At 52.3% G+C, this 12652-nt stretch overlaps 2 protein-coding genes across 4 annotated transcripts in view; one reads left to right on the forward strand and one right to left on the reverse strand.

Moving 5' to 3' along the window:
- C10H2orf92 (chromosome 10 C2orf92 homolog) overlaps positions 1-2492 on the reverse strand; it is a 46121-nt gene extending 43629 nt beyond the window's left edge. For both annotated transcript variants that reach the window (XM_049115860.1, XM_049115861.1), the window contains exons 1-2: positions 2302-2492; positions 2031-2152 (exon numbers count right to left, since the gene is read on the reverse strand). The gene's annotated coding sequence lies outside the window, so the exon portion shown is untranslated. The remainder of the gene's footprint in view (positions 1-2030; positions 2153-2301) is intronic.
- Positions 2493-2711: 219 nt separating this feature from the next.
- ACTR1B (actin related protein 1B) lies at positions 2712-10729 on the forward strand. 2 transcript variants are annotated; one of them, XM_025464751.3, is made up of 11 exons: positions 2712-2877; positions 4821-4885; positions 6147-6222; positions 6603-6728; positions 7074-7198; positions 7417-7633; positions 7773-7865; positions 7957-8131; positions 9156-9217; positions 9464-9504; positions 9670-10729. In XM_025464751.3, the coding sequence occupies exons 1-11, from the start codon at positions 2830-2832 to the stop codon at positions 9770-9772; spliced, it is 1131 nt and encodes a 376-aa protein (XP_025320536.1). In that variant the 5' UTR covers positions 2712-2829; the 3' UTR covers positions 9773-10729. The 2 variants fall into 2 exon arrangements, with proteins under 2 accessions (XP_025320536.1, XP_025320545.1); XM_025464760.3 differs by lacking the exons at positions 2712-2877; positions 4821-4885 and adding an exon at positions 6391-6487.
- Positions 10730-12652: the final 1923 nt, after the last annotated feature.

The following is a 12652-nucleotide window of genomic DNA, read 5'->3' on the forward strand; positions in this document are numbered from 1 at the left end:
GTCAAAGAAATCTAAGGGCAAGGGAGACATCTAGGTAAGAAAAGGGGGACATCAAAAAAAAAGAAAAAGAAAAGAAAAAGAAAAGAAAAGAAAAGAAAAGAAAAGAAAAGAAAAGAAAAGAAAAGAAAAGAAAAGGGGGACATCTGAGAGCAGCTAGAAGGAGCAAGGAGGAAGTGGCTGGCCTTGCAGGTCTGAGGGATCCTTTCACCCTATCACTCTCTCCTGCCTCTCCCTGTTTTTCTTTCCTTTTTTCCTTTCTCCGTCCTAAGTAAGGTTTCTGAGCTCCTCCTCCTCATGGTTATCTCAGAGAATAATTGATGAACCTGCCCTCCTGCCTCTGCAGTTGGGTTCGCTGGATAGCCTTCAATAACGTGTACTTTGGGGGTCCTTTTCAGCCACTCCTCTTCCAGCACTGTTTTCTCTGCTGCCTAGGGTTCATGGAGTTCCTTCACAAGTAGAACCCTAGCACTTTTTCCATAAATGTTTGAATGTCACATAGATACAGTCTTACTTCAGTTTTTTATTTCATTTAAGAAGTAATATATCTTAAAGACAGACATACAGACCAACGAACTGGAATAGAGCGCCCAGAAATAAGCCCTCACATATATGATCAAATTATTTTTGACAAGGTTGCCAAAACCATTCAATGGGGAAAGGACAGTCTTTTCAACAAATGGTGCTGGAGAAACTGGATATTCACGTACAAAAGAATGAAGTTGGACCCTTACCCAATAGTATACACAAAAAAAAAAACTCAAAATGAGTCTTTGACCTAAATATAAGAATTAAAACCATAAAATCCTTAAAATAGAACAGGGCACGGGGTGCCTGGGTGGCTCAGTCAGTTAAGCGTCTAACTTCAGCTCAGGTCATGATCTCAGGGTCCTGGGACCAAGCCCTGCATCAGGCTCCCTGCTCACTGGGGAGCCTGCTTCTCCTTCTCCCTCTGTCTGCCACTCTCCCTGCTTGTGCTCTCTCTGTGTGTCAAATTAATAAGTAAAAAAGAAAAAGAGAAAGAAAAGAAAAAAAGAAAGGAAATCCTGTCATGTGCTACAACATGGATGAACCCTGAGGACATGCTAAATAGAATAAGCTAGTCACAAAAGGGTGACTATTATATGATTCCACTTATATCAGCTATCTAAATGCATAGAAACAAAAAGAATAGTGGATGCCCAGGGCCTGAGGGGAGAAGGAATGAGGAGTTACTATTTAATGAGTTTACAAGGTTAAAACAGTTCTGGGGATGGATGGTGGTAATGGTTGCACATTATGAATGTACTTACTACCACTCAACTGTACACTTAAAAATGGTTAAGATGGTGAATTTTATGTTGTGTGTATTCTCTCGCAATAAAATAAATGCGAGTAAAAATATGCACGAACAAGTTAAAAACAATTTAATACCAAAAAAAGTTTATGTTGAAAAAAAAAAAAGAATTCTCCCTTCATTCACCCACATTTGCCATCGGGCTCTTTCCCATATTAAAAAAGCCCTGAAGGTGCCTCATAGACTCTTTGGAGACAGGACCGTATAACATTCTGGATACTGTGGCTTTCTTTGCTTTGATTCCTATGTCCTGATGTGCTTCACATGAGATTATATAAAGCTTCGTTATTTTTAACGGTTCACAGTGGCTCATTTTATGAACGCATACTGATGATTCCACTGCAAAAAAGTTCCTCAGTAGGCAAAACTAACCTTTGGTGTTGCAATTCAGGAAAGCGGTCACCTCGCAGGAAAAGCCAGGCATCTCTCTCTGCGTCTCTCATGAATGAATAAATAAAATATTTAAAAAAGAAAGAGAAAGAAATAAAGAAAGAAAAAAGCCAGGCAGTGACTGAGAGGAACGGGTAGCTCCTGGGATCCTGGTCATGCTCTGTTTCTTAAACTCGGTTATTGCTGTACAAGCGTGTCCCCATTGTAATAATTCATAGAAATGTGATTTCTGCACTTTTCTGTATGATGTTGTGCTTCACTTTTACCAAATTTAATCTCACAGTTCAGTGGGAAAGGTAGCACATACCTACGGCTCAGTTTGGTAAACGAATTAGGACTCCACGTTGCACTGCTGCAGGGCTGGAGGCTGCGGGGTTGTGGGGAGCCCTGGGCTAGTCACAGCAGTACGAGGCCCCTCGGTTCCCACATCTGCAAAACGGGAATAAGAATACAGCTACCTGATAGAGTCATTGCAAAGATTTAACATAATCTATGTCAAATGGGTAGAAGTGCTCTGCAAACACATAGGTTTTGAACTAACGCCAGCTACCAAGTTACCACAGAATTGTAATTTTTACACGAAAAAAGGATCCTCTTCGGGGCTCAGTAAAGAAATGTTTTGGGTAAAATACCCAGCGCCGGCCTCCTCGGGGACCACGCGCTCGCGAAGTAGCGTGGTCGCAGGTGCTGCCGCTCGGGAACGACGTCTTTCTGGGCAGGTGACTCTCAGCGGCCCCCTCGGCTCCGTCCAAGTCCCCTTTAAGAGCCGAGCCATGACGTCATCCCCTACGCGGCGCAGCCTACCTTGGGAGCGCCCCCGCAGTACTTCCGGAAGGCCGCAATTGGCTGGCCCGCACCCGGAGGCCCCGCCCCCCCGCCCGCCGCAGGCCCGGGGCGCCCGCATCAATCCGCCCGAGTGGGAGCGGTGATTGGCCGCGGGGGGGGCCGCCCCCCAGCAAGCCCCGCGGGGCTGGCGTAGGCTGCGCGCGCGGGGTGGGAGGGGCGCGGCACGGTGTCTGGAGCCGCCGCCGTCCGGGTCCGCCCGCCTGCCCGCTCGCCGGTGCCTCCTGCAGCCCGCCTGCTGGGCAGGGCCGGCCGGCCGGGCCATGGAGTCCTACGACATTATCGCCAACCAGCCCGTGGTCATCGACAACGTGAGGCCCGGCAGTCGGGGGGAGGGCGGGCGCCCCGCCCCCGGGGGCGCACGCGGAGGGCCGCGGGGGGGTCCGCCCACCTCGGCTAGTGGTCCAGGCCCTGCCCGCCCGCCGGCTCCTCCGGGGGCTCTCCTGCTCCCTGGCTCTGTAGCCCGCGCCGTGGGGCCGGTCCCTCCACCGGTGCTGCGGAGCCGCTGCCCGAACCCTCCCCGAGCCCGGCGGGGAGGTCCTGGAGAGGCGGGAGCCCATGCGACCGGCGGCCCTCGGTCAGCATCGGCAGCGCTGGAGTGAGAGCCGCACGGGCCCGCCGGTGCTCCCGTGTGTCAGGCCTGGGGCCGCCCTCTGGACCCTTGGTGGTTGAGAGGGAGACACTGGTTAGGTTTCGACCCCAGCGCCTTTACCCGTTTCCCGGGGCCCGAGTGCCCCTCCTAGTGGAAGAGGAGGGACGGGACGGCATTTGTCCTTTTTGCACAGTGCTGGCCTGATCTGTCCTTGCCCTTCCCAAGGGGCCGCAACTCTTACAGGACCTCCACGGTGGGCAGGCTGTGCTCTACTGTGCGCTTTTTCTTTGACTGGAAAAAAAAAAAAAGAAAAGAAAATACTGGTTAAGCTCTTGAGAACCACATGTCTGTCCACCATCAGCTGGTTGGTTTGGCTACTTTGACCCGCTCCTTAAAGTGCGCCCTGCCGGTGCAGAGCAGAAATTCCACAGCTAGCAGGACAGTGGGGGAGAGTCCAGGACCACTCTTGCCAGGACCCACAGCAGTTTGGGATAATGGTCTGGAAGCTTCAGGGAAAAGTTCCCTGGCTTCCTTGTGGCTTTGTCCTTCACCACTGGGGCTCGACATGTTTTCAGCTGCCCTCTGAGGATTTCTGGTCCATGGGAGGAGAATGAAGGGCAGGGGAATCTATGGATCTAGATTCATACCAGGCCCCTAGCCTGGGTATCTGCCTCTGCTATGTTTGCCTTGGAGTTTTTTATAATGACTCACTCCTCTTTCTGGGATGTGTCTCCCTCCCACATGACCCCGATGTAATCCTGAATGGCTGTCTTTTTTTGGAGTATCCACATGGGCTCCTTGAGTCACAGCAGGGGATGTTTAATATGAAGGCTAGAACTGGGCTTGGGGGTGCTCTCCAGCAGGCTGCAGGAAGGAGTAGGACACTCCCTTTCTTGGTGGGCAGATAACTCATTTAGGCTAACCAACAAGCTTAGGAGCTCAGAGCTTGCCTGGTCCCTGTGGGCTTCCAGCCCCTCCTCTGTAACGTGAGGATGTTTATTTCTGCACTCAGACCCAAAAGGTTGTGATGGCAGTCTGTGGGAAGTGAGATTGAGAGGCTGATTCCTTCATTAGTGGGATGGTTCTTAAAGGTTCCCTTTAAGATCCTAAGTCCAGTTTCCATGCTGGAGCAGCAAATTCTTGGGAGGAGCTACTTGAAGAGAGGTGCCAGTTGTTGCTGTGTACACAGTGAGCTTCCCGAGTGGGTCCTGTATGTGATCCGTGTTTGCTCTGGGGGGAGAGGCGGGATGGCCAGGGATTCCTCCTGCCTGCAGCTGACCGTAGAGTGTGCAGAGGACGTACTTCATGGTTTCTCAGTCTCCACACCATTAACATTCTGGGCTAGATAATTCTTGGTGTGAGGGGCTGGCCTGTGTATTGTAGGATATGTAGCAGTATCCCTGCTCTACCCTCTAGATGCCAGTAGCACCCTCCCTCTACCCTCCCCTCCTCAGTCTCCAGACATTGTCAAATTTGGGAGAAGGTGTGCAAAGCACCCCCTAGTTGTGAATCATTGGTGTACTTGTAAACGATCTTGCCCTCTTGGCGGGATCTCAGACTTCCACCCTGGGCTGCCAGGACAGAGCAGCCGGTTCTCTATTGCAGGGCACTGCCTTCATCTGGAGGTGTGTGTCAGGAGCTAAGCACTGTTTTTCCTTGCAGGGTTCCGGGGTGATCAAGGCTGGCTTTGCAGGAGACCAGATTCCCAAATACTGTTTCCCAAACTAGTAAGTGTTGCTCTGGCAGCAGCCCTAACCTTTTTGTCAGATTCCTGGAAGAACGTTGGCTCTGTGTCATAGCGCTCTTTGAGATCAACTCTTGCTTCCTTTAAGGGAAGACACCAGATTTGTGAGGCTAACGCTGTTACCAGCTCTGGAAGTGCTGTGGGCTTCCTAGTCTTTGAAGTCTGATTTTGATCCCATCTTTAGCCAGGGAGGGAGAAGCCACCAGCATTCTCTTGGAAATTGGCTGGGGTAGTAGCAGCAAGATTTTAAGAGAGACATCTCTGGGAGAAAAACCCAAACTCAGAGGAGAAAGAGTGGGAGTTAATGCATAGCCATCCCTTCCTCCCAGGAAATGTTTCTTTCAGGGCTTATTTATTTTCCAGCTCTAGAAAATAATGGGTTTCAGTCAAGGGAAATATTTCCCTGAATGGAGCCAGTGGTGGCAGGGATAAGAGGGATGAGAAAGCACAGGGGAAACCCGGAGCACTGCTTCAGCCACTCTAGCCCATTGGGAAGTATTCCCTAGGTGGTACCACTTCTCAAATCCTGAAGGTTTTAGAGGGATTGGCTAAGCAGGGCATGTTGGGGGATCCTGAGGCCTCCCAAAGTGGCTGACTATACCAAGAACCCCAGGCCTCATCTGGGGACAGGGCCAGCTTGGAGCACCAAGCACTCAGTAGGGCTTCAGCTTTCAATTCTGAACTCCACTTGGGTTCAGTTAAACCTTCCTATCGATGTGCAGGAAACTTGGGTCACGTTTTGGAATGGTAGCTTGTCCAGTCTTGCAAAAACTGAGTCTTTAGTCTGGAAGCCCTGGTAGTGGGAAGGGGCAGGATCAAATAAATGGGAGAGGGGTGGACAAGAGCCATGATCCAACTTCCTGGGACCTTGGTCTACAGACGGTGCGGCAGCCCTGCCCTCCTGAAATCGAGAGTGTGGGCTGAGTCATTGTGGCTGCAGAAGCTGACCCTCTGCCAGGGCTGGACCATGAGGAGCTAAGATTCCAGAGCTCCCAGTCTCTCTAGGATGGAGAGTCGGGAATGGAAAGGATCCCTTTCCTTCTGACCCTGAGCATGCCCTCCTGCCAAGGCCTGCTCTGTAGGCCCATATCCTGTAGGCCTGGGTTCTGGCCTTTGCCACATGGCCAGGTCCCGATGCTTTAGAGTAATTACACTTTTGACCACAGGAGTTAGACTTGGGTTTTCCTGGATGTGGGCTCTTCCACGCCCCCTGCCCACCTTGTTGACTTGACCTATCCTTGTAGTGTTGGGCGCCCTAAGCACATGCGAGTGATGGCTGGAGCCCTGGAGGGGGACCTTTTCATTGGACCAAAAGCAGAGGTAATACCTTGGAACATGCATTTGCCAGGGCTTGGGGTCTCTGGTCCCAGGAACATGGGCTCATGGTCAGAGCTGTACCTTCTGGGGGGGCATCTGTTTTCAGCCAGCGTTGGAAGGGGAGGACTAGGTGGGAGGGAGCATGTCCCCACCCTCTCTGTCCCCTGCCAGTTGAAGCTGACCAGGCTCTGAGGGCCTAAGAAGGTGCTACTGGACAGATGAGCCTGTGCTGAGTTCAGGACCCGGCTACCAGGCATGGGGACACCCAGTAAGCAATGGTGGTTCTATTCAGGGCAGATGAAGGGGCGGCTTCCAAGAAGGCAGAAAGCCGTTGCTGGAGAGGGGCCGGGTGCTCCAGCTGGCCCTCCCACCTTCCTCTGCAGGAGCACCGGGGGCTGCTGGCCATCCGCTACCCCATGGAGCATGGTGTGGTGCGAGACTGGAATGACATGGAGCGCATCTGGCAGTACGTCTACTCCAAGGATCAGCTGCAGACTTTCTCGGAGGAGGTGTGGCAGCCCCCCCCTCCCTCCGCCAGGCTCCCAGTGCTCAGGGGTGCCCTCTCCCTGCTCTTCCCTTCCTGCTTATGCTCCTGCACTTCCTCTGCATTTTGTTAGGGCCTGCTGCTTCGTCACTGCGTATATGTGGGTACATGCAGTCGGCGAATGCCAAGTAGAGTTTTCCAGAGAAAGCTGGATCTTTGAAAGAGAAACTGCTGGCAGATAGTGGGATGTTACCCTCCAGAAGGCTGTAGCTACGTGTGCTCGCAGCGGGGGTTTTGGCTGTCCAGGAAGATCCTCTTTAGGCTTAGCACATTGTCTTTGCACATGCCTAAACCCTGCCATGTCTTATAGCATCCTGTTCTCCTAACGGAGGCTCCACTCAACCCGAGTAAGAACCGGGAGAAAGCAGCAGAGGTGTTCTTTGAGACCTTCAACGTGCCAGCCCTGTTCATCTCCATGCAGGCGGTGCTCAGCCTGTGAGTGCTCCCTAAACCCTGGGGTCTCCTGAGTCCCCATCCTCTGGCTCTTGTTGGACATCCCTATAGAAACAGCCCCCCGGGTAACGGTTCCTTTAGGGAGTCCCTCGTGTCCCTTTTTCAGACCAGATAATACAAATGTCCCAGGGTCCCTTCCAGGGGGGAGGAGGGCCCCGTGCCTCAGTGGCTGAAGTGAAGGGACACTGACCTGGTGACAGGTATGCGACAGGACGCACGACAGGAGTGGTCTTAGACTCAGGGGACGGGGTCACTCATGCTGTGCCCATCTACGAGGGCTTTGCCATGCCACACTCCATCATGCGGGTGGACATTGCTGGCCGGGATGTCTCCCGCTATCTCCGGCTCCTGCTGCGCAAGGAAGGAGTTGACTTTCATACCTCAGCTGAGTTTGAGGTCGTGCGGACCATCAAAGAGGTGACAGAGGGCAGGAAGAGGGTGTGGAGGCCAGCTGGGTGGAGCAGTGGGAGGCGGTGGCACCCAGGCATGAGGTTGAGCCCTGGGTGTGGGTTTCCCGGTTGCAGCCTTCTGAGCGTTGTGTCCCTGCCCACCGCAGCGAGCCTGTTACCTCTCCATCAACCCACAGAAGGATGAGGCTCTGGAGACTGAGAAGGTTCAGTACACCCTGCCAGATGGCAGCGTGCTCGACGTAAGTTGTGAGGCCTGGCACCAGGTGGCAGTGGTGATGCTGGCACCTAGAGGAGTAAGAAGCCTGTTGCCCTCAATCTTGTGTTCCAAAGGTGGGGCCGGCTCGGTTCCGGGCTCCTGAGCTGCTGTTCCAGCCGGACCTGGTAGGTGATGAGAGCGAGGGACTCCACGAGGTGCTGGTCTTTGCCATCCACAAGTCTGACATGGACCTCCGCCGGACACTCTTCGCCAACATTGTGCTCTCGGGTGGCTCCACGCTCTTCAAAGGTACTGCTGTTGGGGAGGTGGTGATCAAGACCTAGACTACACCCCACTCCCTGGAGCCTAGGAGGTTTTTTGGGGCTCCATTTTCTGTTGGCTTTTTGGGGCTCAGTGAGCATTTTTTTTTTTTTGAGAGAAGTTTTAAGTGAAATTTTATTGACTTTGTAATAAGCTCACATAAGATCTAAGATTTGTAAGAAGACGTCTCTTTCCCCCATCTTGGTCACTCCACTCCCTCCCCCAGGAGTTGTAAGCTTCTCAACTGTACGCTCAGCAGCACTGTGCATATTAGCAAATGTGCATTTCCCCTCACTCCTGCTTTTATACCCATCATGACATGCTCTCCAGGCTGCACACTGTGTATTTTTCACACAGTCCCATGCCTGGAAGGTCTTTCCCCATCCACATGAGCTCTTTAATACGGCCATGTGACATTTCCCTGAATGGCTATGCCATTTCCCCACTGACCTGCCGATGGCCTGCAGTGTTGTTGCAGCCACCGCAAATCACAGAGGTGCCGTGTTGGATAACCTCACATAATAAAAATCCATGAAGGTGAAATCCTGGGAGACTTGCTGAGTCAGAGGGTAGACATAGGTACTTGTTATTTGGTAGATACCACCAGTCTCCCCCTCCCCTGGAAGCTGTGCCACTTACACCCCCACCAGTTATGGTAGAGAGTCCCCAGCGAAAGATCACAGCCCCGCCATGTGATCTTGGCCTCTGTGATGGGCAGAAAAGATATTTTCCCCCTGATTTGTCATTTGCCTTTGATTTTGCTTTGGGTGGAAGAGCGTGGGGCCAGATGAAGCTGTGTAACCTGGAGTTCCCCTCTCATGCTGCCTCTCTGAGGAAGCTGGGCCCACCTCAGTCATGGTGCTGGCTCTTTCTTGCCATTGGGATGGCTTGCCCCCACCATCCTTGATCCTGGAAAGAACTACTAAAGGAAGGGTGGCAGCACTTGGGGGCACCAGAGTTTGGAGATGGGGGTGCTAGTGAACCCTGGGCTCAACCAGCCTTGTATTCACAGGCTTCGGTGACCGATTGCTAAGTGAAGTGAAGAAGCTTGCCCCAAAGGATGTCAAAATCAAGGTGAGGTTACAGGGAGTCCCATGGGGCATGAGGGTGCTGGGCAACCTTGACTGGGGGAGGTACAACTGCCACCTGCAGACACCCTCTCCCAGTTAAGCTCAGCTGCCTCCTCCCCGTTCAGCTGCTCCTACTGTCCCAGCTGATGCACTTGTTTTGTGGCCTCAGGCCCCAGGAGAAAGGCTCCCAAGGCTGTGGTGGGGGCTGCTGTGTGGTGACAGGCAATTACATTGCTATTTGTTCCCATAGATCTCGGCCCCTCAGGAACGGCTGTACTCCACGTGGATTGGGTGAGGAGGGGCTCACAGGGAGGGCTCTGGGAGACCATTGGCCCAGGCCAGGTGGAGGTGGGTGGATTTCCCTCGCAGGTAGAGATGGAGCTTTGAGTGCCTAGAAAGGGTAGATGGCCCAGCCCTCAGGTCCACAAGAGTCTATCCTTCCCTCCTCCCTCCCAGTGGCTCCATCCTGGCCTCGCTGGATACCTTTAAGAAGATGTGGGTATCCAAAAAGGAGTATGAAGAGGATGGCTCCCGTGCTATTCATCGTAAAACATTCTAGTGCCAGAGGAAGAAGTGTAGCGTGTTGGAAGAGCCGTGTTGGAAGAGCCATGTTGGAAGAGCTTGTTGGAAGAGCGGAAGGAAAGGGGAGTCAGAGCCCTTAACCCTTTCTGGTCTGGGCTCTACATCCTAGGACTAGGGTCCCCTGCATGCCCTGAACCCTGGGCAGATGGGGCAACCATGCTTCCCTGCAGCCCTGCCCTGCACACAGACACACACACACACACACACACACACACACACACACAGTAACATTTAGCTGCATGGATGGAGTCATGAGCTGGAATTTAGGAATTGAGGGGCCCAGCTTTAGATTGTTCCAGCAGTCCCCCTTGGCAGGGTCTTGCTCTGACCCTTGGGGCTGCTTCCTCGAGCTCCAAGGCCAGATGCCCAACAGCCCCGTTTCCTTTGACAGGATCCCTCCCAGAGCCAGAGTGCCTGGATGCCTGTGTAGCTAGCCTTGAGGCGTGGGGTGGAGGGGTGGCCAGCAGCTCCCCACTGGTGCAGCACTGCTTCCTGTGCCATACCTAGGCATCCCTTACCTTGTCACATTCAGTCTTCCTGTCTTCCTGGGTAGATGCCTTGGTGTAGGCTGAGGACTGGGCAGTCTTCCATCCCCAGCAAAGGGTCTGCCCCAGGATCAGGGCAGAGGATCATGGATTATTGTAGTTTCCCTTCAAAGCACTTCATTGACACCACTCCTCATTTACCTTAGTATCTTGGGTAGGAAAGGGTTAATGGTCTTCATTGGTTGCCACTCCCAGAAGCCACTGGATCTGGAGTCAGACCTAGAGGGAGTATGGGGGGCACGTTTCCTTTTCCCACCTGTCCCACGAAGGAGGTTTTCATTGACTATGGCCAGGACCCCCACTTCCCTCTCCCAGAAATGTACAATAATTTAACACAGCTGCCTGAAAACTTTTTTTGTAAATCATTATAGTAATAATTATGGACAAGGCCTAGTGTGTGGTTCTGTTTTCTTGTGGTTTTGTGTTATTGTTCACTCATCTATCCCTGGGGACCTTGAGAGAAAGGAAGGACCAGCAAGAAGGCAGCGTGGCACTGGCTCTAGTTCAGAAGCCTGAGGGTTTCCAGTGGTTGGTGGGGCAACGCGGCATAAGAGGCCCCAGGAGGTTGAGCTCTCAACCCCGTGGTAGAATTCCCCAGCCTCATTACCCACTCGCTACAGTCCACCAGGAGGAGTTGACTTGGAAGCAGAGAACAAGGCTGCCTTCCTCAGCCTTATTCCTGGATAGGATCTCGTGACAGGCAGGGCTGGGGCTTGGTACATCCGCACACACGCATTGTTTGGGCACTTCTGCTGGCCTGCTCAGACATGGCTGAGGCTGATAAACCTAACGGTGATGCAGGTTCAGGGGTCAGGCCAGCTGGAAAGAGGCTATTGGAGGAGGTAGAGAAGGCTGTGTTGATGAGCTAAGCTCTTCCTCCAGAAGGAAGAAACAGTGGTGGGGGGGTGGAGAGGTACGGTGAGGCAGAATTCAGTGACTGCCCTTTCCTTCATCAGGGACTGGGACTCCTGCAGTATGTCCAGGAGGGTGCCATAGTTTTGGGGCCAATGGTAAACAAGACATGTCTTTGCCCCCAAAAATGTATGGGTCAGGGGGAAGAAGATGAACTTGCTCTTTTCGTAGTGTTGTGAGGCTGAGAAGGACATCTAACCCCTCAAGTGGCAGGCTGATTTACACAGATTCAGGAGAGGTCAGCCAGGGAGGGGAGGGCCTTTCAGGTTGAAACAAGAGCTCAAAGGATGCCTGGGACCAGTGGGGCTTGAGAGAAGAGCATGGACCCAAGGGACGCCAAGCAAGCAGGGAAGGGCTGGAATGCAAGACAAACACAAAAGGGAGGTTGGGGCCAGCACGTGGAGGGCGTTGAGAGGGTTTTTAGCTGCATCCTAGGTGATGAGAGAATGGTTGTCATAGCTGTGTGTTCAATCCATTTGGAGTTGGTCGAGCTGAGGGAGGGTGGAGAGCTGAGGAGCTCAGGTAGTAGGGAAGAGCTGACTGAGGCCAATCGTCACAGGGCATTTTGTGAGGCTTTGTGGTCACAGAGCAGTGAAGCCTGTACCTACCCTCAAGGGAGAAACGATTTACATAGAACCCTTTTGGTGGTTCGGTTCACGGTACCACTTTCTCCAAACTACACAGGTCTGGAGCATTATCACTTTGACTCTTCCCTTCCTTATCGCCTCCAGATTCCGCATTTACCACGTTCTGATGGTTCTTCTATAATGTGTTTCCTACCCATTCCTTTACTGTAATGGCCTCTACCACCCTATTTTGCAATGGTAGCTTCATTCTCCTCCCTACCCCGTCCATTTGCCCTTGGATCTTAAGCCCATATAGCCTTGGTTCTGCCACTTACTAATCCAACATGTCAGGCAGTTCTCCACTGACTGGGAGAATAAAACTAAGTTGATGTGACACAGGTGAAATCCCCTTTATGAACCATATGTTGCATTAAATTCAGGCTCTTTAGGATTGGTTCCTTTCCTGTTTTAGGTTTGCACATCATCATGCCTGCTTTGCCCACCAGCTTCTACTGTCTGCTGGAAAGGACTTTCCCTCATGTCTGTCAAAATCCCATCCTCTAAGGCCAAGAACAATGCAGCATCCTCCTCACTACTCCTCCCTCCCAGTAGGGACAGTATGGTTACAGATCTCTGGTCATGGCAGGTTTCTCACTGTTGGAGAAAAGCTACAGACAAAAAGGTTAGGTAAGGCTAGAATGAGCTTTGTGGTGTTAGATTGGGATTGGAGGTATGGACTCATGGTTTTTAAAATATATAAAGATAGATGCTGAAATAATTAGGCCTTCCTCTGTGAATGCTAGGGTTAGACTATATGTATTTCCCAGCCCTGTC

Source organism: Canis lupus, chromosome 10, assembly GCF_003254725.2.
Source record: "Canis lupus dingo isolate Sandy chromosome 10, ASM325472v2, whole genome shotgun sequence".
NCBI classification, from domain to species: Eukaryota; Metazoa; Chordata; class Mammalia; order Carnivora; family Canidae; genus Canis; species Canis lupus.